Source organism: Centroberyx affinis, unplaced genomic scaffold (genome assembly GCF_046629955.1).
Source record: "Centroberyx affinis isolate AG114_WGS23_722 - 3 ecotype Tasmania unplaced genomic scaffold, CSIRO-AGI_Caff_v1 ptg003396l_1, whole genome shotgun sequence".
In the NCBI taxonomy this organism is placed as follows: Eukaryota; Metazoa; Chordata; class Actinopteri; order Beryciformes; family Berycidae; genus Centroberyx; species Centroberyx affinis.
In genome coordinates, this window is record NW_027281379.1 from 79,594 (window position 1) to 106,383 (window position 26,790).

The window sequence follows — 26,790 nt, forward strand, 5'->3', positions numbered from 1 at the left end:
ATGTCCACCAGCAAAGGGGTCGGTGAAACCCAAAGGCAGGAGGCCTGGGGGTCACCGGGTGATGAAGACTCCCCACCCACTGTGTCTGGAGTATCTATGGGTGACACCGTCCGCGCCCAGCCAAAAATCACCCCCGCCGGCCAGGCTCTCCACCCGGCCTCGTCGACAGTGACCATCCCGGCTACAGCTCAGAGCAATGCCGGCAACACACTTCCAAAAACGAGCTCTCCTCCTGTTCTGGTGGTAGCTAAGGTGGCCCCCCCGCCTCTGACCCAGGTGGCCCACATGACCCCAGCTCCAGGGAGGACCGTGGTGATAACTGTGCCGAGGACGACGGCTCCCCAGCCGGTTGCTGTGGCCCCGCGACCGCCACAAACTGCTTCCCCGCAGCTCCCAGCCAATATTCAGATCCCGCCAGGTGAGGCTTAACGGGCCAGTTTCTTCTTCTCTAGTCCTGATATGTCACGTTCTGTTCTCTCTTGTATGGAGAGAACGCCTTGCCCATTCAAAAATCTGGGAATTTAATGTAAGGATTAATAAAGGTACATACCCCATAAAATATGATTAAAGACCTTTTCTGAATCGTTAGGAGCCACTCTTCAATTCGGCATGCATACAATCCACAAAGCAGATAATCCTCTTCCACCAAAATACACTGTGGTGGGCGGAAGCAAGGAGTGTGAACCACTTCTAACAGATGATTGTGATGAAACACTTTGTTTCTAATGTAATGTAATGGTGGCCAAATCTTGCCATGTGGGGTTTCCAGTGGATTTCCAGTCTTACATGTTTTGGAAAAGTGTCCTTTCTTTTCATTTCCTGATTTCTGGGTATTGAAATTCAAATTTTTCACTTGCCTCTCGCTGACATTTGGAGCTGCCAACATGCGAAGTTGCCTAGTGAAGCTTGAAATTGTTTCTTGATTTGGTCGCTGTTAGATTTGTATTGATACTGAGCGTGCATGTGTAATATTCTGTTTAAACATAATTTTAAAAAATGTGGTTTAGTACTGTTTCCTTGTTCCTTGTTGTCTTGGTTGTTACAGGACAAATTTGTCATCCATGTACTGTATGTACTTTGCATTAGAGTGATTCTGTATTGTGGCAGGTATGGTGCTGATCCGCAGTGACAGTGGTCAGCTGATGCTGGTGTCCCAGCAGGCTTTGGCTCAGGCCCAGCAGGGACCAAGAGCCACCAGTGGTCAAACGCCCAGACTGCTGGCCTCACAGGTATGTGTCTGCTGCCATGTTCACTGGACTGGAAAGCTAAAAATATTTAAATGCCAATAATGATTTTAACTGTCCCACATAATTCGTATACAGTTTTCATAGAAATATGTCAAGGTTTGCAGAAGTTTAAACACTAGCATTTTGTGTAGAGCAGCGTAACAGGCAGCCAATCAGATCCGGTTAATTGTTCAACTTTGATTTGATTGGCTCACGGTCAGAGAGAGTGTACAGAGACTACAAAGAAATCCCATGTTCTTTTTTGGTCTATATTGTGGAACCTAACTTTAAAGACTGCAATCTTATAGAATAACTCTCTGCCACAAAGCTCATTCTACATATTATTTACAAAGCGTTTTAGTATTCAAACCAAGAGCAACTTTATTTCCAGTAAATGGATTCCATGAATGGAAATGAATATGTTCATGACATGCAGTGAGAATACACAAATTCTTTCATAGGCAGTACAGGCTTCCACACCCGTTGTCTGTTCATGTCCAGTGTTTCAGACTCTCTGTGGTCTTAAACTGCTGTCATGTATGTAATTGCTCAGCAGGCGTCTGCAGCGACTGCCAGTAAAAAACCTGAGAAGCTGACAGTGATCAGAATGGCCGCCCCCCCCAGCTTCCAGCCAGCGCCGGTCCAGAAGACAGCTGTGGTGAAGGTACCAGACCAGGCTTCACTTAGTGCAGGTGTCACATGAAAGACTATAGTATGTCTGAGCGGTTACATCATGTCCATTCACTTGCCACTACTTACTGTATTTCTCTATTCTTTTTTTTTTCTTTTGGGAGTAGTTTAAATTATTTAGGTATCGGCCAATCAGCATGTGTCCACAAAGTATTTAGTTCATTAGTAATTCAGTCATGGTTGTAATATGAGCCCAAAAAAAATGTGTTTGTTTGGTTGATTCCACTCTAACAAGTCAATTGACACTTGATACATGCGAAGTATAAGCACTCATTTAGTTGAGATGTGTAAAAAATAAACAAAGCTTACAACTTCACCCTCAGAACCACTAACAGATCTTTTCCATATTATTACCAGTCACTAAAGGCTTTCATGGCTGCTTCCGGCTATATTTGACCTTTCTTCTGCACTATGATTTTTTTCATCTCTATTGTGCAGCCTGAGCAGTAGGTGTGCCTTGTGACTAGTGTGATGTTCAGTTACATTGTGTGTTGTTCAGGTGATTGGTGTAGCTTCCAAACCAGCAGTAGTCCAGACAGTCAACTCTGTGGCTGATCGGGGGAGCCAGCCTTGCTCTCAGACAGGCGGTACAGAAGGCAGCACACACACCGACCCTCCACCTTCATTTACTCAGGTGAGTCACACCAGGCCCAGCTCTGACCTCCACTCTCAATTTGCATTTCACTAATAGAAAGAAAACAGAATTCCTCTCTTAACACATAATGTTATTCCTATGATCGATCATTCCTGTCATCTTAAAGGGGTATTAAGTAATCTATGTTATTCATTCTATGATCAGTTATGTCACCCTCTATCAGTGACTAGTAGGAATTGCAAAATCATCAACAGAACTATTGAACTATTACTGCTATGGGGCAGTAAAAACCTTATTTGTGGCTCCTTTTTAAATTTGTCTCTTGATTTATTTGTAAAGTGCTTTGTAGCATGGAAAAGGCAAAGTGCAAAATACAAGTGAATAAAAAAAAAAATCATAGTAGATAAAAATGTAAAACAAAAATAAACAAATACAAGGGGCCTAGCGTGTATATGTGCAGAAATCGGAAAACGTTACCAATGTAAGGCCAAATTATTGGGCAAAATACAGGACAAAAAAGAATATTATCTAGATCAGTGATTCTCAACCTTTTGCATATCAAGGACCCTAATTTAGTCCACATTAGGGCCACGGACCCCATTTGATGAGATTTTGTCTCTCAAACTCAAATCTGAGAATATTTTTGTTTGATTTTGTCCAGAATATCATCACTATCTGTATTGTAGGTAGAGAGATAACAGTGAAACTATGACCAAAACAGCCATTCTTCTACATTCTCTAATTGTGTTAACTTCTTGTAAACGAAATAACGGTGAAGTTTAAAAATTCATCAATTTGCTGGGGACCCCCTGGAACCCCCTCAAGGACCCCTGGTGGTCCCTGGACCCCATGTTGAGAACCACTGATCTAGATGGCACTTAATAGAGTGCATACTTCCACCAACACTGTGCAAATGTCAATATGCCAGTTCACTTTCAGTGAGTTTTCTTGGTCAGTATAGATGCTTTTCAACATGTGCACATCAGACCATGTTCTTTGTGCTATGTTCCACTTAAACTTAAACTTCTTTTTTGAAGATTCATAGAATCAGATCTAAAATGGCTCCTCTGCTTATATACAGATACTGTATTATATGAGACTGTGTCCTGGACATTGTTCCCTCTAAAGGTTAAGCTTGGCCCCAGCTTGTTCTCAATGGAGAATTCTATCTCCACTGGTTGTGTTCAGTCTTTCCGTTGAAACCCTTCCTTGATTCATCAATCACTAACTATAGACCCTTTTCTAAGTGACCTCTATCTCCAAAATATGTGTGCTCTCCCTTGATTGTTTTTGTTTCTCCACAGGGATCCAAGTTTCATCTTATCTTATTGATTGTCCCTTTACACCCCCCCCCATAGGAAACCCTGGAGAATGTGAAGAAGTGCAAGAACTTCCTGGTGACTCTGATCAAACTGGCGTCCAGCGACTCCCAGTCTACTGCCATGGCCACTAACGTCAGAGGTCTGGTCAGGAGTCTGCTGGTACGTCTCCCTCCTCCAGTCCTTGACATCATGACCGAGAAACAGTCAAGGACTTTCTTGTCCCTCTACGAACATTTAGGAAGACTAAGGGTGCATTCAGGTGTCCCCTTTTTGTACGCATTTAAGCACGCTCCTTTTCATTGTTTTCTATGGATAAATTATCGATTTCTTAGTACTGCATGTCCATTCTTGGACATGTACAGAACATGGTTAGTAGCACAGTTGGACTTAATTTCCGGGTGTCCTTTTTCTTATTCGTCCCATTTATACTTTCACAACCTTCACCAGCTGTCAGAAATCGGTTGGTTTTACCAGCTTTGTCTCTCTGTTATGGTCTTAACTACCATGTAGTCAGACCCACCATTAATTTTCATAAGTGTGCCTCTTTTCCCTCCAGGAAGGGAAACTCGAGCCGGAGCAGTTTACAGAACAACTGTACCGCGAGTTGAAGTCGACTCCACAGCCCTGCTTGGTGCCTTTCCTCAAGGTGACCAGAGATCCAACAGCACATTCAGACAAAGGGCAGCTTTTATTATCGTTACATCCTCAGGGTGTCTGCTGGAAAACTCCTAAAATGTCTTAAATTATCCTATCCAAAGTCGAAGCCTTAAAAGATCTTGATTACAGTTAAATAAAGCATTTTAAGTCTTAAAGCTGGGCTGTTCGCGCAATGATAATACAGTTATTAGAGGTTATTTTTGGAAATTGGATAGTAGTATTGACAGATTCTTTACATTTGGTCATATCTGGGAAAATAAGGCCAACTTATCTTCATTTTGGTGGTTAAATTGGTCTGAAATTCAATTCAAGGCCAAATTTAAAAAGGTCTTAAAAAGTCTGAGATCTGTAGATACCTTTTGCTTAAGATAGAGCCAGGAAGGTTGCAGTCCTCCCACCCTGTTTACTCGCTCTATTCAGGTTTCATCCTGCGCAGATCTTGTCAGGCTTGCTGAGGTGTCGACCTAACCTCTTTCTCCCTTCCCACTCGTCTCCCGCGGGTGCTAGAAAAGCCTCCCCGCGGTGCGCCACCTCACCGCAGACGCCCAGTTCTTCATCCAGCAGGCGTCCACCTCCACCCGCAGCTCTACCGCCCCGCCCGCCCCCATGAAGCACTCCACCCCAAACGCAGGCCAGACCCTCAAGCCCACCCAGCTGGTAAACAAATCTCTTTGCTTATTTGATCTCCTGTCAAAATACTTGTTTGCATTGCATTAATTAAAATTAATTAAAAGGCCCAGTGGTGTTGCATGTCTATTTTGGTGTGCAATGTATATTTTATAATCTAAAAACATATAATGATCAATTCAGACTACATTATATGACTCAGATCTCCTCTCTTTATTTAGTCATAGGTTTGTTTTTTTTATGAATAATTGAAATTTAAGTAGATATTTCAGCATTTAATTATTCTGAAATCGCAAGCAGAAAACCTGCATGGAAACACATTTTTAGTTAAATTTCCCAGCATTGGTATGACTGTTTTACAGTTTTTTTTCAATTGCTAAGAAGCATCGGTCAATACTGAAGCCACTTTTTCAAAACTCTTCATACAGTCTGCATTACCAACATGCATCTTGGCCAAACAGTTCATCTCACCTCCAAAACTCACTCAAACCACCAAAACACTTCATACATATCTCAAAATAAGCTCGTTCCACCATAACACTGCAACAATTCTCACTCAGAAAACATACATTGTCACTCATAACACACTGACCTAAAAAACACTAACAACAGGGAGCATTACATAAATGATGAACTTTTATCTTTGAAGTTTGAATGATTTTCCACATAAATCATTATTTCATTATAGAATAAGAATAACACCTTTTCACTTTATTGACTGTACTAAAGTATATGTAACAAGGATGAATCAGAAATGCATTCAATATCCTTTATTTTTTCTATATCTTTGCATATAGTAATTTACTTGTGAAAAATAAAAAGTTGAAACAAAAAAAAAAATCAATTTCCTGAAATTCCAGGGCTGCAATAATACAGTGATTGCAAAAAAAACCAACATGTATAGTTTTGTCTGTGTTTTTGCGTTTGGAATGATTATTATTTCATTTTATTGTAAATATTCTGCTAAGATTTTCTATATACGCTAAGATATATATATGTATATATATATATATGTATATATACATATACAATGCATTTGAAAAATGTGCTGCAAATATATAGTGTTTTGCAGGTGGTGGAGTATGAATGAGAAAAGAGTTCATGGATTTTGGAAAATGTGCTCATTGAATGCATTTTGTGTGAAAGCAATGAAAAATGATTCAGTTTGGTCCACATAGACTTCTGTTTCGCTGACTATGTGAAGAGTTTTGACAATGTGACTTCAGTTTTGACCAATGCATGTTAGCAATCGAAAAAAACTCTAATGTCATTTTCATCATCTGGCCTAATAATGTTTACATTGTAACCCAGTGAAACAGAGGCTGTAATGTTGCAGCTCACTAGCTTGTACTGTGTCTTCATTCTGTGCCAGCATGCCATGGCCCAACGTAAAGCATAATTCACTTAGAGCTCAAACTGAGAACTAATCACATTTTAAATACTGGTCTTTAAATGAGTATTCTCATCAATTTAAATGCTCCCTTCTCAAGATACATGTTAACATAGAAAGAAATACTGTATATCCATTTTTAGAGACACGGTAGCTGATATTCATGACTCGATATCTTAAAAAAACCCAACTAATGATCCCTTACTAAAAAGTATTTTGCAATAGTGTTAGTACTTTATTATTGTAGTTTCTCACATTTTTATTCCAAAGCGAGTCAGTCAAAAACATCCAGTGAACTCGGTACCAGTGCTACAGGTGGACAGCGCACATTAAAAAAAATATCTTGTGCCATACTTCCTCCCAATACTAAACACTTTATGGCCAATGTTTAGGAGTGGTGCAAGTGAGAACAGATTTAGCTGTTGGTATTCTCTCTCAACACAGCCCTTGTTAAAGAATCGGTACCTTGGACTAGTCGCATAAAGACAGCTTGTGGTTTGACTTAAGGCATAACTTTGACATTTTCAACCTGGACCCTATTTTTCCATCATAGAGCTTGATTCTGATGAAAATCTTGACAATTGCATTACTACAGAAAACGGATGGAAAATGGGGTCCAGGGAAAAAATGAACAGAGTTGTGCTTTAAATCCAACTTGTAGTCCGACTATAGACATCTAGGTGTTCCTTTTGCGTGAAACAACAGACTGTTTATTAAGTCAGGACTAATGAAACTTCAAGATTTAGTTGAGTTACAGACATTACCAGAAAATGTATAAAAGTTGTCTGTTTTTAGTTGAGAGGACGAGGACCATAGAAGGAAATTTAATTTGAAGCATCAGTATGCACGGACCACTTTAAAGCAGATGTGTATTTCAGTTGTTGGCATCAAACTGTGGAATTCTCTACAGAATGATTTAAAGGGTTGTATAAATATCTTTCAGTTCAAGAAAATGTATAAAGAAAGAATAATTAGACTATATGAAGTTGTAGTGAAGTTGTTGTGAAGGTAATGGGTTTCCTTAGTTGATGGTGAATTATTGTGTATGGCTTTTGATTCTTTTTTATTTCTCATGTTACTGTAAGTATTGGTTGTTAAGTAACTGTAATTGACAGACCATCTATTTCTATTGTTTATTTATGTTTTGAGTAAGGGGCAAAATAAGATTTTCTTCTCCCTGCTCCTTTTCGGTCATGGAATGTGTAAATTGAGTTGTGTTTTGATTGTGAATTGCTTTGCATTACCATGAGCGGAACAAATAAATAAATAAATAAATAAATTGACTAACTACTGGCTAATCAGGACTTATGTAGTTAGATTTGCTCTGAATGGTGGATAAAATAAATCAAATCAAATTGCTATTTTCCTCTCCGTCAAGGGGAAAGTCATTCTCCAGCTTGAATTTACTATGTGACCAAATGGAGGCAGTCAACATCCTGAATGTGAAACTGAGGGGTAAAAATAAATGATCATGAATATGCATACTGCACTGAAAACTTATACACAAGCAACAAATTATTCCACGTCCCACCTGACACACACCTTATATCCATTGTGAAAGTGGCATCAAAGAAAAGCTGTAAATAAGTCATTATCTGTCATCTCTACAGGGCTATGACTAACTACCATGCAACCATTGATATGCAATATTAGGCCTGTGAGGAAGACTATGTTAGATGCTAATAGGCAGGCTACATGTAAGTTCAAGCATAACCATAATTAATTATTTTGCTTGGCTAAATACTGTGCAGGCTTTAGGTAAAGCAGCCTACATGTGATTTGGCAATATGTGACATATAAAAACATGGCCAAAGATTATTAATTTGGATTGTTCTAGGAAGTACAGGTGCCATTTCATGGGGTCTTCAAGTTACAACTTAACCTCAAACTTCATACGTGTGCCAACCACTAGAGGGAGCAGTAGGCCTAGATTTTCACAGGTAAATATCCAAAACAGCATATAAGGAATGCAAGGTGACCAGAATGGGTGTCTTTGCACTTTAGAAGGGCCTTAAACATTGATGGCCAGCTGGAAAAAAGTTAATTTAGTGTTTCACCCTCTTCTTAAACTCCAGTTGATCCAGCAGCCCAGAGGATTGACTCTAAGACCTGCTGTGACGACCTCAGCCCAGTCCAGAACATACATATCCAAGACCAACAGAACCACACCCAAACACATGGTTATCCAGTCAGGACAACACTACACAGGTAACCAGGCATGAAACTAACTGTCAGACTTTCACAGTGGCTTGTAGTTTCAGACTTAAAGCAGTATTCCACTTAGTTTTAACATGGGGGTTACTCACCAAGATCAGATGCAGCTGGATGAGTTCGTAGCATTTGGATTTTTACTTCCCATTCATTTGAATGAGGCCGCAAAAATAGACTGAAAACTGACATTTAACATGTTTGTGAAAAATTGATTCAACAACAGATCCTGCTAGTGACTGTGGGTCTGACGTTTTAGAACATAATGTCACCAAATAACATTTTTATTGATAGAAGAGAAGCATAGGGATACCATTTAGGAGAAATAGTTCCTGTTTGGGAGACCGGATCTACTTTTATTTTCAAATTCTACTTTTAGTGTAAACCAAGAATAAAAAAGCAAAATGAGGATGGACCCAGGAGTGCTTTGTTGTCTTAAAAGCGGGATATGCTGTTTACATGCTATGTTCACAAACAACGTGTTAAATGTCAGTTTTTAGGCTGTTTTTCGTGGCTTCATTCAAATGAATGGGAAGTAAAAAAACGCTACAAACTCGTCCGGCCGCATCTGATCTTGGGGATTAGTTTATATTCTGGTTTTCATGGCGGTCAAGTGCCGAATAACCCCCCATGTTAAAACTAAGTGGAATATTGCTTTAAATGTCCAACCTCTGCCGACAATTGATTGATTAAATCCCCACTATCAATATCACCAATTTAAATCATGTGAAACCTAACATTGCTAAACCAAAACACTACAGTCCAGATAACCTATTTTGTGTGTCACTCCGTTCCTAGGAAATCTTGCTTGGAAGCGGCCTCTTGTTCCGGACCCGCCCTCTTCCACCAAATTTGCATTCAAGGGCAGTTCAGGATCCTACAGGTAAGACACCGTGCCATTTATCAACAGTTTAAGACACAATTTTTTTTTTTTTACGCTTGAGAGGTTCTGAACATTCCGGCGACCCTCCCGCTAACTTCCACATAGCTCGAGTAGGTCAGCGGTCGAATTGTGTGTCTTGTCACAGAGAAGACGACGACATTAACGACGTGGCCTCCATGGCCGGAGTCAACCTAAGAGAGGAGACCGCGCGGATCTTGACCACCGCGGTCGGCTCGGTGGTGCAGTCGTGCCAGGATCAGCCCTTCCTGTCGCCCGGCCCGCTGCTCGCCCGGGTTCTTCACACAGGTACGCAGAAGTGGGATTTGAGCCGACACCTCCATTAGAAAGCCAGAAACCCCCCCCCTGGAGTTAAGCCACTGGCAATCTTGGCAGTTAGAGTGTGTGGGGGAAAGCGAGTTCATCAAGAATTAATACATGGTGTTGCTGTTATCCCCCTGATTCCAGACTTTTCAGACACCTAGTAGATAAGGGGGCATCGGTGTTTGTGTTAACATAGTACAATAGAGGGAAACTGTAGCTCTGGTACCAGGGTTTCCCCTTCTTACCTTCCTGTGCATTATAACTCTGCAAACAGGTGGCTAAAATATGATTTTTGAAAATGTTGAAGTGTTGAAGAAAAGATTCTAAACTGATAGTATAGTGGTAGTCTGCATATTGAGTATGCTTTCTGCCAATCTGACAATTAGGCTTAAATGGTGAATTTTAAACCTGATTGGAATTGTAATAGGGGTGAAATCTAATGAATGTGTGTTTGTAGATGACTGTGTCACCTTGATCTCTGAGCCGGTTCCATAGACATCATGATTTCCCACCACTGTCCCTACTGACATCAGAATTAATCTGGGCCAGTAGGGTGTATCTGCAACATGTCAGTTAGCTTTTCTCCGTTGCAGCCCCATTTTGTGATTTAGAGTGATAAGACGGCTGGATTTTTACATAAAAAAATCTTGCCTAGTGCAGCTTTTAAGTAATTTGCTGAGGGCTTGTTGTCCACTTCAGTAAAATGTAACTGAAGTTAACGGTGCTTCTGCTTGACTGAAATATTTCAGTCAGGAGCTGCGGTGGAAGCCCACGTTAGAACGCTTTCCTTTTGCACTTAAAGAGGTATCCCGCTCAATATGAGGAGTCATTTATGTTATTCCTGTGTCAAAGGGATTGATTGTCTGGTGTGTGTGTGTGTGTGTGTGTGTGTGTGTCTCGTGTCAGGAGAAGCCCTGGGAGTGACTGAAGTTGGTCCAGAGGTGGTCGCTCTGGTTTCTCACGCCACTCAGGAGTGCCTCCGAGGGCTTCTGGAGAAGCTCACTGTGATGGCAGAGCACCGCAAGATAGCTCTGAAGGTACAACACACACACACACACACACACACAATGTAATAAGATAATGTTGGTGCATCTTCAGACTGATATTGTAATAAAGTTACCCTACTTGTAATGTAATGATTGCCAGTTAATGTACAGTAATAAGGTATCACACTATCAGGAAAATGTACATTATTTGACATTTATTACTTTATCAGTTGCTACATGCCATATTCCTCAATATTCTCAAAATGCTGTACACCTCAGTGCTGCACTTTCATATTTGATAAAACTTAATTCTTGATAAAAAATTACATTTCAGACTCTGTGTATGTGTGTGTGTGTGTGTGTGTGAACAGGAGGACCTGTGGCATGCCAAAGTGAGTGAAGTGCGCTCCCAGCTTCGCTTCCTGGAGGAAGTGGAGTGTTTGAAAAAGAGGAGGAAAGATGAAGAGGAGAGAGAGAGACTGCTGCGTTTGGCCCGGGTAAACCAGCATCATGTTAGGAAAACCAGACGACTGTTCTTAGTTAGACTGAAATGAGACTTTAACCACCATTATTCTTGGTAGAAACAATGTTATTTTCTAAACTCAAACACTATTTTTTGGAATTTCTTGAGCGTCCATTAACATGATGGTTGATTTACCTGTTGAATAATACATTTTTTCCTGTTTGGATGTCATTCCCATTTTAAGCCTTGTAATGTGTATGAAACTAAAAACCTGACCATTGGTCCTGGCACCTCGTTTAATACATTTAGCTTGTCAGCTGTTGGAGAAATTTGCCTAACAATGAGTGTTTCAGACAGCATTTGATCTGAAACCCTGACCTTGATTATCTCTTCACATTTCGGTTCCCTAGTTTTCTGCCTCTATTTGCATGTGAAGATGCACCATGCTAACTCTTTGTTTATTTTGGCATCACAGAGTCGCTCAAACACTGAGGATCCACAGCAGCAGCAGCTGAAGCAGCGAGCCAAAGAGGTGTGGATGTGTTTTTATTCTGTGCACCAGGTTTTTCTCAGGTTGGAACAGCCTCTGAAACAGCATTTACAAGACGTGACACTAAAACTTTACATTGGAACCAATACGAATGAAAGTCTTTGTAGGTGGGGTGGCAGCCCCACTTGGAGGGCTGGACCCCTCGATAGTCCATTAGGGGGAAAGTGGTGGGAAGACTACCCATTGATGAGATGATGAAGAGTGTGTTTTAGTTTCTGTCCGGTCAAACTTCTTATCATTTTAAGTGGCATTAAAGCTCCAAACTGTAGAATTTGATATCTTTGGCGACCCTTAGTGGTAGTGTTTTGCGACAGCTGTCATAGAAAGACAGTATATAGGAAGGATGAAGCTGTCATACAGGATCTCTGTTGAGGCTGCTTTATCATCAGCCACCTCTGTAATAGTAGAGCAAATATCAATGGTGAATAAACAGGCACTCCTACACAATGCTCTCTGTGCCTGTTGAACACCAACAGTAACACTAAGAACCTCACAGTGACCAACATGTTCTCAACACTGCACCCACGCGCTTGCCAGCTATACAGCAGCCTCTGCATGCACATGCCTCGGCGGACTCTACTCATATTAAAGAAGTTTGTGCATGAAAATAAATTGAAATGCCTGTGAGGATTGTAGCTTTCTATCAAGAATTAATTACATACCAATGATGGCAAGCAAACAAATGCTATTTACATAGTAATTACAACAGGTGTGGCTGCCACAACATTTTCTCACTTAACATGAAATATTCACTTTTCATCATCATCAAAATGTACGAAGAAGAAAATAAATACAGAATAGTCATCTTGATGATTAAAAATAATTGCACATATATAAAAATGGAAGTGTTGATCAGTGAATTGCAACACCTAAGCCATAAAACTAATTTACATTATGAACAGATTTTACTCTAGATTTTAAACAGCAATATGTATGTAGTAGCCTACACATAACTCATAATGACAACAAAATAGACAGCTAAATTCTGTTTTTCAGATCATTGGAATTATATGTTAAATTTGGAATACCAAATATAAAATAAAAGCAGATAAGTGTAATCTCATTACCGTGTAGGTGACGGGTGGCAACCTTACTTACTATTGTTTGACAACTGAAACAACAATATCTTATATCTTGGGTAATAACTGTGGGTGGAGGTAATAACAGAATAATGAATATTTCCAATAATAATAGAAATTAACACACAGTTCTGTGGGAGAGAATGAATCAATTTCATTTCATCATGCAGGGAAAAATATTGTCTGCTTGCGGATGTGTTCAGAATACTCGGTGAGACTGAGTCATGCTTTATTTTAAATGACCTTTTAAACTGTGGCGTGTGTTAGAGTTAGAGTCGGCAATGAGTACATGAGCAAGTGTGTGAGGGGACGAGAGCGGGCAAAGCGGAGAGCAGCTGAGACAGTTGGGCCAAGAAGAGAAATGCTTGCCTGGGTCCAGAGCTTTGAATCCGCCCACTCCACTGAGTTGACTGATTCTGGTCTGGCATCGTGACATGAAACAGCGGTTTCTCGGTTGAAAAATGATCGGTCCAATGAGGGGACTAACGATTAGCCGATCAGAGCCACGGGCGGGACTAACGCCGTTGTCGAGCTGTGTGCCGGAACCAAGGAGGAGTAATAACAACAATGGCGACCGCTATAGACAAGACAGACGCTGCTATCGAGGCTGTTCTGAATCCATTAAAAGTCGTCGTACTTTGTTTTTACTTTGCTCCGTGTTGTCAAAGATGCTCTATACTTTCTGAACCGTCTCTGGTGTTGTCATGACTACACATCAGTGTCGACTTATTCAGGCGGATACGTCGGTCTCTAGTGATTGGTTAGGGAAAATCGAATCCCCCCTCCCCCACGGAAATCGGTTAGAGTGGAGGCAATGTCAGACTGAAGATGGAAATGGGAGTGTAACGAGTTGACAATTCTGTCTGATATCAGGCAAGAGAAATGCCAGAAACATTGTAGCACCTGCCTGTGCTTCAGACACACGTGAAGCAACTATGCCAAACAACTTTTTTTTGCTTGACCCGGGCAGTCGGGCAACTGGGCAACTGTTGGTTGGTGATTAGACGGCCGACCGCCTAACCACCCCACCAAGGACGGACTCTGCTCCCTCTTCATCCCCACTGGTCCCGGGACTCCTAGCCCACACGCACCACACACTTACCTGATCGCACAAACACTAATAAAATTGCCTATGGACCCACCGTTTTCAAACCTGGCCTGGCCTCTGCCTCTCATCCTGCCACACTAGTGGAGAATGTGGGCTTTCTGAGGATCTTGCGTCTACTCAGAAAGACGCAGCACTCCCATCCGTCCGCCCCTGCCTACTCCCAGCCGAGGCTCACGACTACGCCAGGCTGAAGTGGGAAATCCGTGGACCGTTTCCTGAGGACATTGCTGGAAGAGGAAACGAAGAGCATTGGTCTGGCCGCACCCCGGTAACTCCCGGGAGATGACGGAGGCTGTCGAGCCGGCACAGGCCGCACCTCTCCATGACCGGACCAATCCAGAGGGAGGGAGAGAGGGTCCTTGCCACCCCTGGAGAGGACCCTGGGAGGGCTGAGATCCAGAACCGCCCCGACTGGAGGGTGCCTCATGGTCGGCATACCAGACATACCAGGCATAAAGGAAAACTTTAATTATGCTGCACAGGCTTTTTGGAATAATTTTATGGTGCTTTTGGAACCCTAAAGAGCCAGCTGCTGTTCACTTCAGTTGTTTTGGGCAAGGCTGACATGGATCTGCTCTAGCTAACTCGCTGTGTGTTATGTGCACATACAAGCTCGACTGGTGTTTCGACTGACATGAGGTAAAGTAAATGGTGACAAAATTCAAATTTTTGGGCGAACTATTCCTTAATTTTTACCATCACCGCAACCATCAACATAATTTTCAATATCAACATAACATATCCAGTATCTTTGCTGTTGCTGCAGTGATGTTGCTTTCAAGAGCCAATTTCTTTCTTGCTTGTATTTTATCTTCGGCCCTCAAGAGCATGCTTTTGTTTAAGAGCCTTCAACCTTTCTGTGGGTGGATGAGGCAGTAGAGGACTTGCTACTGGTTGAACTGGTTCATTGGTGGAAGTCCTGCTTTTATGACTCATCGTTCTCCGAGGCACTGATTTTTATCATCTTGTTGTTCAGTGTCTTGAAAAACATAAGGGCTTGAGAAACAACCATATATACATTTACTTGAGCGCTCACTTTTTTAACTGCACCTTCAAACTATTTTTCAACTGAAACTTTGGCAGATACCACACTGTGGACTTAGTTAGTTCAGAATGTCAAGAAATTAGTTCAACTGCTGGACTTTGTCAGGATTACTCAATCATGAGTGGTTCAGTACCATTCCATTTACTTGATGGCTGTGAAAGCTTTGCTTTTCTTCCATTTATCAATGTAGTATGGTTCATCTCCAAAGCCTTACCTTGGCTTTTTGCTTGAAGACTGAGACAACGGATGCATATTTTCACTTTGGGAAGGAGCTTGCTCAGCTATTCCAGTTACATTTTTCACAGAAACACAATATCCAACATCAACAATTGTGTACGATTCTACTGCGTTGCGTCTTGTGTACGTCACCCCCCTTGGATCGGCATCCAAAATTGTGATTGGACTGTCCACTTTGTGGCTGGACCCAGCATATTTAGAACCTTCTATCTGGGAGAGAGGGGTAATGCGCTAAGAACCCCCTGAATCCCTGTCCTCCTCTGTATTATGGAAACCCTAACACAATCCATGAAGTGCTTCAAGTGGTCACCCTTCAAAATCCCCTAAAAATCCCCTCTGAATGAACATTACTACCTAAATGAACAAAAAATTTTACAAGGATGCAGACAATTCTTACTTTTAAACTTTGCCTATGGCTCAACCCATCGTCTATCAGTCTGACGACGATTATGGAGTTGGCGCAAGAATGGAGAGAGAATTCTCGTGAGAATTGATGCAAGAATGGAGTTGAGAGACGACGTCTCATATGCAGATATCTGTTTATAGAGTTTAGCCGAAATGTTGCCTGGACCTAAAACACCTACAAAAAGTATTGATGTTTGTGTATTGTGTGGAGAAACGTTCGACTCTCGCGTCTCAAGTTGCTAATCGGACTGTAAACAATGACCGGCGCATGGAAGAGGAAGTCTTGGCCCGGATGTCCTCTGGCTACACCGGAAACCCCAAAATATTGGCCGTCGCCCCCAGAGTCTAATCGTCATCAGACCGATAGCTGATGGGTTCCGAGATTGTGGCTTCATAAACTGACATTATGGGATAGAGTCATGGGCAGTATCGTACTCTTGCATGTATTGTAATCCGCCTAGGAGGCCGGTCCTTGTCTGGCATTGATACCAGAGTCCTGTACATTCACTGCAGTTGGGACTGGTCCAGCTTGATCACCAGTTCTTCGGATGCTTCGTCCCACACAGTATGTCGGTTTTTATGTTTGTAGCATTCCGGATAGCTGTCTCCATCTCCTCACACTTTATGGCATTTATATCTGCTGTTAGACGGAGACTCTTGGCATCAAGTTGGTAAATTTAATTCTCAGCTTCATCCAACCTTGTCAAAATCCCATCGACTTTCGAGCATAATCCTGCGTTGGTGTCCTTAATACCTGCCTGCGGAATTGTCAGTAGTCTGCTCGCTTGACTCATTTCCTCCACGGCTTTCCCGGAGATTCCTGCACGGTTGACGTAATGCTCGCTTCACCTAGCTCCCTGGCTGCCATACTTATGGCCACAGAGGTTCTGCTGCTAGCCTTTCATACCGCTGCATTTCACCAGCCACGCTCGCATAGTTAACGTTTTGCTCGGCAGTTCGTGCTTTGGAGTTGGAATTATACCCAGACTGCCTTCGAGGTAAAGGTTGGTGTTCATTTTAGCGAGTCATCTTAATTTCCTGTCAGGTCAGTCTATATTTTTCTTTATTATTATATTATTTAATTTGATTTTTTTTATATCAGGCCCACAAGCTTCATCTTCTGCAGCAGTAGAAGCTTGAGATTTGTCTGCTCTCTTGGCCAACGCATACTCCTGAGAAGTTTTGTTTGGGAATTCTTTTAATCCCTGCTATTTTTCATGCTAATTGTTCGTTTAGTAATCCAATAGTGTGTGTAATGTTTTGCGCCGGCAGGTTGGGGAGAAGGGGCGAGGGAGATGAAAGGCACTGGGTAGCGGCACGGCTATTTAAGGAGGCGGGCGACACCACACGGGGCTTGTTTTTCCTCTCGGCTGGCTCATCGCTCCCAGCGATCACGCTCCCAGAGGTTTCTCCACAGCAACCAAATCTGTTCATTTACATGCCCCAGTGCCACCGCCCCCACACAAACACTCCACCGCTGCACCGTAGCTGGCGCTCCGGCCCCCGCCAAGTCTGTATGCACACACACACACACACACACACACACACACGCACAGCTCTGGAGTAGGTGCACTGCTAATTGAAACTGATCTTAATTGAGCCTCCCTTTCTGACACTGGAGCCGCAGCCTGCAGCGACAGGAATGTGAGATGACAGTTTTCGTGTGAGAGATCCGGCTTGAACAGAGTTTGCGTGATTATCAAATATAAACAATATTGATTTGTTTATTTATTAACTGAGATAACCCCCATGCCAAGGAAAACAGGGACATTTTGAAGATTAGATTTCTCACGAATGCATGATTACATCTGTTCAGCAAATATTAGATGAATGTGGTTTCTCCTACCTTTGGTTGGATCAGAGGGGTGATAATATTAAATGGCTGAGGCTGGCAGTTGAGCAGAGGCTAAAAGATCAGTTTTTGCAGAATTGGCGTTATGAGCCTCAGAGTATGTCATCATGTGATTTATATTGTGAATTTAAAGAGGACTTTGAGTTTGAAAAGTATCTACTTTGTGAGAACAGGAGGTACGGCCAGGCTATTTGTAATTTTCGAGTTTCTAATAGCAGAATTCCGAAAATAACAGGAAGATACAAAGGTCTGGAAAGGAATAAAAGGTTTTGTAATTTATGTAATGACAACTGTCTGAGGGATGAATCTCTCGTTTTGTTTGAATGTAAAAACACAAGCATTGTTGAGAATAGAAAGAAGTCCCTGCCAAAAAACTTTGTAAACCATCCGTCTATGTTTAAACTTGCAGACAGATAAACCAAAGATAGTATGTAAACTGGGTGCATTTTTCAGTAATGTTCTGCCTCTCTTTAAATGACTTAATTTGTGCTAAAGATCTATTCTGGTTGTTTACCATTGTACTGCTGTTTTGTTTTATGTTTGTACTCCATACCACGATGTGTGGTCTAGAGGAAATAAAATCTGAATCTGAATCTGAAAAAGGTCTTGTGCACATGCTATACCGTCACATGCCCTCGTTATAGTAAATCGTGGCCTTTTGAGGTCATATATCCTTGTCCAGTTAGATCGAATGATGAATGTCCTGGAAAATAATGTCCTAAAAAAAATTGTAGGAACCCTATATTGCTGTACACTTGTTTGACTCTTTCAGTCTCTTTTTCCTGCATCTTTTTCACTGCTCCCACCGCCCCCCCCCCCCTCCGCTCTCTCTCTTTCTGTCGCTCTCTCTCTGTCTGCAGTTACAGCAAATAGAAGAAGCTCAGCTGCAGCACAGAGAGGCCAACCTCACTGCTCTGGCTGCCATCGGGCCCCGCAAGAAGAGACTCCAGGACCTAGCGGGAAGCCAGGTCTGTCTGGGTGTCGGGGAGGGTTTTGTGTTTAAAAAACAAAAGGTGTGAGGGTTTGACCAATATGTTTTGCTCAAAATGTATTTATTTGTTAGGCTAAACCCCTTGAGATGTACCATCTCATTTTCAAGGAGGTCCCAGCATATATCCCAATCACTACATAACAACAGAGGAGTGTCAAAATAAATAAAAAGATATCAATACAATTATCGATACGGCCGGACGGATGACAGAGAAACAAAACAAAACAACAACAAAAAAAAACACACATTAATTCATGAAAACATTGAAAACATTACAACCACAAGGTGGCTAAAGTAGCCAATAATAGATAAACAGTAGAGTGTGAGTGGATCACCAACAGTGGTGGAAGAAGTACTGAGATCTTTTACTTCAGTAAAAGTAACAATACAACAATGTACTGATACTCCATTACAAGTAAAAGTCCTGCATTCAAAATTTTACTTAAGTAAAAGTACATAAGTATTGGCAGCAAAATGTACTTAGAGTATCAAAGTAAACATACTCATTATGCAAACTGTCCCCCTTTAGAGAGTTATATTTTTCATAAATTATTGGAATATTAATACTGATTTATTGACATACATGTACATGTAAGCAGCATTTTAAAGTTGTCAACGTGAAGCTAATCTTAACAATTTAGCTATACTTTTGGGTAGTCTAATCTATAACAATGCTATTTTATAGTTATTTTATAAAGATGATCATATGTTTTAAATATAAAATATTGATCTGAAAAGTAACTATAGCTGTGAAATAAATGTAATGGAGTAAAAAGTACAATATTTCCCTCTAAAATGTAGTGGAGTATAAGTACAAAGTAGCATAAAATGGAAATACTTAAGTAAAGTACAAGTACCTAAAAATTGTACTTAAGTACAGTACTTGAGTAAATGTACTTAGTTACTTTCCACCACTGATCACCAAATACAATCAGGTATAAACATCAGGTATAAACTGTGACAGCTTCATTGATAACAAGATCAGTCCATCTCAAAGTAAGAAGACAGGGCATGCTTAAACATATCAAATGATGAAATGGATCTAATATCAACAGGTAAATTATTCCAATACGCTGAGGCTTTAAACATAAAAGCTCTTTTGCCAATTGTTTTCTTAGCATGAGGGACGGAGAAATAGAGCTGAGCAGAGTGCCTAACTTGATAATTTGAAGTAAAAGGTACAAGATGCTGTTGTAAATAAGGAGGATAATTGAAATGAATACATTTAAACATAAGTCGAAGCCAGTGAATGTGTCTTCTTGCATTTAGAGATGGCAATTTAAGTACATCATACATTGTACAGTGATGAATGAAAAAAGGACATCCAAGGACAAATCTGCAGAGTCTATTATATGCTGTGTTAAGCGGAACAAGGTCTGATTTTGATAGACAATCAAGCATCGGAAGTATAAGTTGAGAGACAAGTTTCTTTCTTTTGAAGGCTGATACCTTATTAAAAGCAGAAAAATGCTATAACCGCACACTCAAGACCCAAGGACAGTGGACTTGATGCCACAGGATCGTCATAATACCTCATCACAGTACCTGAATTTAACGCTCAGCTCATTATGATTATTCTCTCTGATACTTCAAGAACTGGCCTCTTATGTCATCCATAAATGAACGATATATCCCATACTCTGCTTAAGTATTCTGGTAGACAGTCCATCCTACACCCTAAAATTCCACTGAGTCCCATTAAGGAACATGGTCTCAGCTTTGTTAGCAAGAAAGACAAAGTTAAGAAATAGTTTAGACTGAAAACATTGTTCAGAACAACTGAATACAATCTAAATATTACATCTGAGTAACAGAGCAAAGGAGGTGAATACACATTTGTTTTCACTTTGATATAACAGATTGCTTTGCATAAAAGAAAAAAAAAACCCTGAAATAACTTCATAGCACTTAATTAACAAAATGTGGGAAAAGTCAAGGGGGGTGAATACTTTGGCAAGGCGCTGTATTTCAGTGACAGTTGATCATAAGTTTTGTTTCAGTTTTCCATGGATTGCTTGGAATACAGTTTTACATACAAACTCAATGTGACATCTAGCCTTAATTGTCTCTCCAATCCACATCCTGCTTCAAGCTGCTGTCCAGCTGTTGACTGAGTCAAACATGGGAAATCAGCATGAGAATGTTATATGAAAGCACTAAACTTTTACACATCCTCTGTCTAATAAAGTCAAATGATAGTCTGATGAGGATGAAATAAGCAGAGCACCCACGTCATTCATCCTCGCATAATTCACAGTTACCTTTTGACCACACATCCCCATAAAAATACACATGAAGGCATGAAATAACACTTGTCTACATAGGAAGGGCAAGAAATATTTTTTTTCCACAAATACATGGATTACGTTGAGGAATTGAATCAATGACTGTAACAGATCTAGTCTCTTGCTGTTACGTTACTTTCTGTGAATTAACATTACATTTAAATATGATGTGCAAACATCATCACAGGGTTCCTACACATTTTCAATTAACAAATTCCATACTTTTTCCAGACCTTGATTTGTTTTGAAGATTTTGTCTGGTGTTCAATATGATTTACGCAGATAGACATCTTGCCCCTGCTAACTAGGTCATATCACTGTATAGATGAAGATTGGGTTAGGGTTAGGGTTAGGGTTAGCGACAAATATCAGAATATGTGAGATGATTGGCAGGGTTCCTACACGGTTTCCATTTTAAAATTCCATATTTTTCCCAGACCCTATGTTCTTGACCGGATTTGATTTTGGTGGGTATTTGATATAATGCATGCTGACAGCGGCTGGGTAATAAGAGCGTCCCTCTATCTGAACATTATTCTTCACATCAACAAAAACCGTGGACTCAAAGTGGCTCTACAACAACATAAAAGCTAGAATTATGTGTGTATCGGACCTGAACCGCAACATTTTCCATACTTTTCCAGGCATTTTTTCAAATTCCCAAACTATTCAAGACCTGGAAATGATCAAATTCATTTTTAATACTTTTCCAGACTTTCCAGACCTGCGTAGGAACCCTGTCATCAACAAAGGGGCTCAATTTCATGCTTATAAAAGCTTACAAGTCCATTACATCTATCAAAAATACAATCACTGCATTGAGAATTAAAGTAATAATCCGTGACATTTTCATATATAAAAAAAGTTTTGCTACTCTCTATGACTGATTGATATAACATAATAGTGATTCAACCTATAGCCGGTTCATGAAAGCTTTTACATTTTGGGGGAAAATCCTCTGACGCACAGAAAGTGATGCGTTGTTACATTTGTAGTTTATTTGCGATAAATAGAAGAACTGGGTAGTTAGCATGAGCAGTGATTGCCAGACAGAGAAAAGAGCGCCACCTACAGAAACTCAAACTTCAGCAAGGTACTCTTGTCAGCTCAGGGTTTTTTATCGTCAAACCGGGGCGGGACTCCTACCCCGGTCCTCCCAGCATCACCCGGGTTCACGTCAAGTACGAGCTCAGACGCATAGGAGGTCTACAGCTTGCCGGAGCGAGCATGTGCGAGACTGTTAGTTTAGTTTAATGAGTCTCTAATTCTGTTTATTTTAATTCCTGGCCCCGCAGGCGGTAGGTTTAAAGATGAGGAGGCTTGGTAAACTGCAGACATTTCCCCACTGCCTTTGAACTCCATTACCCAGCGGAGCCGGCTGCCTGCCTTGCCTCGCCTCGCCTCCCTCCTCTCTCTTTCCTCTGGTTGCCACGAGGCTTCCTTTACCTCTTCACAGGCCTCGCCTCAGTCGGTGCAGGAGAAACGCATGAGAGGAAGTTTGGTGTAGTCATGTCAAAAGTTTGGAGTGTAAGCTCTTTTTTTAATATCTGTCTCTGTAGTGTGTTTCATTTTCACTCTTTAGCATGCGTTATTGTACATTTTTAGCACAGGGATAGGCTGAGAACCGTCCAAAAGGCTCATTGGGCCATTTTCATATTTCACCATTTAGTCTAGGCCTGTAGAATTGCACAACAATAATAATAATCTTTATTCATATAGCATGTTTAAAAACTCAGAGCAAAAAAACCCAAGGCAAGGTAAGAAACATAAAAGTAAACCATATAAGGGTCAAAACAAAAGATCATTACATAAAAGCAAGTCTATAAAAATGTGTTTTAAGAAGTGATTTAAAAGATGATACAGATTTTGCAGCCTAAGCTCCACATGCAGGACGATCCAAAGCCCTAGTACAGTACCTGAATTCTTATTAGTTAGCCTAAGGTCAACAAAGTTTTTAGAGGGCCATTATCCTCTCTCTGTCTGTTTGTCTCTCTCTCAATCCAATGCAGTTACTTTATTGGCATGAGCGTTTATCATAAACAATGTTTCCAAAACCAACAAACAAGTTTATACATTTATATTGAGGTGATTGTTTGGCTTGAAAACATACTATAAACTGGCACATAATCATCAATACCTAGAATAACATAAAACGGTTCCATATGTGGTCGAAATGACTTCAGACCAACCTTTTTTGACCAGCAGTCACTGACGTGTGTGTTGTGCTGTGTTTAAAGTAATGGCTGGATTTTGTGCAAATAAAATTCAGTAATATGTTAGTAAATGGCTAACCTCAAAAATTAGGTTATGGCAAAAGGAGAACTTTATTATGAACCACGTGTAATTGAAGTATCTGCATTAGTCAGTAGCTTAATACATGTGAATAACTTTATTCAGGCCTTAGTCAAGTGTTAGTACAACATTAGTTCATGCGTTAACTAACATTAGTTAAGACAACCTTATTACACAGCTTTGTTAAATACTCAATTCTAATTGGCTTATGAAGGCATTCTGAGGTATGTTAATTCTGAATAACAGACAATTTTGTGTAGAGATAAAAAAGTACAGGGGACATGTCATAGAGAACTCCTATTCTGGAATGGGACCATATGGCAGCCATCTTACCTGTGTCCACTTCTCAACTGGCTGTAATTGGAACCAATGGTGAAAGTGGCTTATGCTGCCATTATAATGCCAATTTTTTTTTTTTTACTGAAACATCACTATGACTTTTTATTTAGTGCATTGTGTGCAAGACAACTGTGACTGTCTAAAATGGTACCAAACATGAGGCATTTTTGTAGTTTTAGTTAAACTGGACCCAGGCAAGATGGCGGACAATTATCCCATGGTTAATGACGTCATGTCCCCTCTACTGTTTTATCTCTATGCTTTTTCACATTTAGTATCACTCCACAGTCAAGCAGTCCACTCCATTTTGTTGATTTCTAATCAAATTGACTGGCGCCACCTTGTGGCCAAATGATGTTCATCCACGGTTACTGCAGACAGACACTTGGCTAAGATTTTTCCAATATTACATTGTTTATTCTACTGATCAAAAAGCAGAAAATCTCAGCAGATATGTTTATGTTGCTATGGTTACAGTTCTGCTACAGTGTAGCCAATAGATGCTTGCTACAGAAGTTGCTATGGTTACAGTCCTGCTGAACAATTTTTTGTAAGTTGTAGCTTGTAAACAAATCATTTAAAAATCAGTATTTTGTGTCAAATGATTAATGTCTTTGGTAAGTAGCAGAGCACCAACCTGTGCTCAAATACAGACTTCCGGATCAAAGGAAATTTCTCTATAGAGAAAATCAATGGTGTTTTACGTTTCTTTCACAGTCAGTGATTTAAGCTGATTTTTTTTAATATTTAGCTTTTTATCAACACATTTCTATTTCAAATGGCACTGGATCCACTGAATTCAGATGCCGCTTTTAAATCGAAACAATTATTGTGCTATTTTAACAGCAAGCTAACACTGCTTTGTCTGGTTCCTTTACTGGCTAAGTAGTTCGCATAGCATAGACTATCAACATGTCTATTTCTCTGGCTGATCTGCCATCTTTTTTCAAAGATGACAACAAACATATTAAGAGGGGTAAGACTACAGCTCCAGTCATGTCGGTAACAGCAAAGGTATTTTTTTTAGCGAGGACGTAGCTCGAAAAACAGCCATGTGTGACGTTGTGGTTGTGCGACTGGTAGCTAACCACTTAGCTGTTAGCAAATTGCTCTATAAAACTACACCAAAATTTTGTCAATTATAAAAAAAAAAAAAAAAATGAAAAGCTATTTTTTTCATATACAAACATACAAATGTCATATAGTTTTGTAAAAGACTTAAGAAAACCCAATTCATTTCTCCCATACGCTATCAAACATGAAGGAAATGATGACATGACTTCTGAGGCCACTGTACATCCTAGGGCTGGGCGATATGGTTGAAATCAATATCACGATAATCATAAGGATTTTTCTCGATATCAATATATATCACGATATGGTTCATGTATGCAAAATCACGTTAAATAATCAAATGAATGTTCATCTCATTGAACCGAATGGTGATGTTAGGTGTGATGTCAAACAAAACAGAAATATTCAAATAATATTCCTACCATACCTCATTTTCTGAGTTTTTAAGTAAAATTTGCTTGTCATCATCAATTTAGACAGCAGAAATGTGTGTCACGATATTAAAATATCTTCATATCATCACGATATGATTCCACTGAAAGACGATAAACGATAATATTGATTATCACCCAGCCCTAGTACATCCGTTGCTTATTATAAAGTGTTACTGGAGAGCGTTTGCTTATTAATACAAATGCACTTACTTTCATTGTGTGTGTCTCTCTCTCAGGTGTCAGTGTTGCCCAGGCTGGGTATTAAGAGGGCGACTCGGGTCACGCTGAGGGACCTGTTGTTGTGTATGGAGCAGGACCGCTTTCTACGCCACTCCCTCACTCTGTACAAAGCCATGCTGTGATAACCTCAACTCACCGCTCCTGCCATCAATATGATTGAATGAGCCCAATCATAACCCTTTCTTTTCTGTGTATGTTTACAAGATCCAGAGTGCCTTAGTGTTTTCTGAGAATAATTTAATTTTTTTATTTAATTTATTTATTTGATTGCACTTTTTGTTATCTAGTAGCTATTCAGTGTGTCGTTTGGAAGACAGTGGCGGATCAGTAATGGTCACCCGGTCACTGGAATAGCACTCATTGTGTTTTTGGTTTGGATCTTCGTTATGTTCCTTTCAAAAGAGAAAGATTCTCAGGTTGTTGGAGTAATGAACCTGTGAATTTAATAAAACACGATAAGAAGCACCCTTATTGACTATCTCTGTCTCCATCTCAGCTTCACAATCAAGTCATCAGTTTCATGTCTTTCTAGGAGAACACTCTACTGTTCAACTTAAAGTGAGAAAAGGAAAAAGTCTGGAAAAATTGCCAAATTTAAAAGTTGACTGCGATGCTCCTGATTACTCAGTAATAATTGATTACTGAGATGCATGCCTGGTGTCTTGGATCATTGGAGCCTTGTGTATACTCGGAGGTGAGTTTTTTATTTTTATTTTTTTTAACCTTTATTTAACCAGGAATGGAGTCTCATTGAGATTAAAAATCTCTTTTTCAAGAGTGTCCTGGGCAAGACAGGCAGCAGCACAGTTACACGGTTGCAGACATAAAACATAACAATTCAATTTTGTACACCAGAATCGGGATCAATAAAGTATTTATCTGTCTAAAACGAAAACAAAGAACAAATTACAGAATCATAAGATATCAAAAAACATTAATCAACATTCAAAACATCTACAGCCAGATGTGTTTGCTTCCAAGTCATTTAGGAACACTTTAAATGCATCCAGTGAGACCAGCTCCCGAAGATTCAGGTAATTTTGCAACTGATTCCAAGCAGAGGGAGCAGCAAAGCTAAACGCCCTTTTTCCCAGTTCAGTACGGACTTTAGGGACAGTTAGTAGGAATAAGTCCTGGGAGCGAAGACAATAACTTCCCATACTTTTTTGAAGGATGTAGATCCGTAGGTAAGATGGAAGCAGACCAAGAATAGCCTTATAAATAAGGATATGCCAAGGATATGCCAGTATCCTTAGATCAGTAGACAGGACATGCTGGTTTTGCTTGTAATATGCTCTGCATGTTACATTTCATGCACACCGCAATCTTGGACCAGCAACCCTCTGGTCTTTGGCGAGGCTGAGTTGGCAATGTCACCATTAAAGTGGGTTTTGCTTGGAGATGGAGAGATTCAAGATGCTCTAAGACCACACAACAATCATTTAGAACAATGTTTCTCAACCTTTTTCATATCATGGACCCCTAATTTAG

General features: G+C 40.3%; 1 protein-coding gene across 1 annotated transcript; it reads left to right on the top strand.

The window, feature by feature from the left end:
- taf4b (TAF4B RNA polymerase II, TATA box binding protein (TBP)-associated factor) lies at positions 1-25,421 on the top strand. The gene is made up of 15 exons (XM_071539103.1): positions 1-418; positions 1,108-1,229; positions 1,783-1,890; positions 2,416-2,550; positions 3,870-3,992; positions 4,390-4,479; positions 4,998-5,147; positions 8,583-8,715; positions 9,514-9,598; positions 9,744-9,904; positions 10,826-10,956; positions 11,277-11,402; positions 11,844-11,900; positions 18,505-18,634; positions 25,303-25,421. Exons 1-15 carry the CDS (start codon positions 1-3, stop codon positions 25,419-25,421), a joined length of 2,088 nt encoding a protein of 695 aa, XP_071395204.1.
- The last annotated feature ends 1,369 nt before the right edge of the window (positions 25,422-26,790 follow it).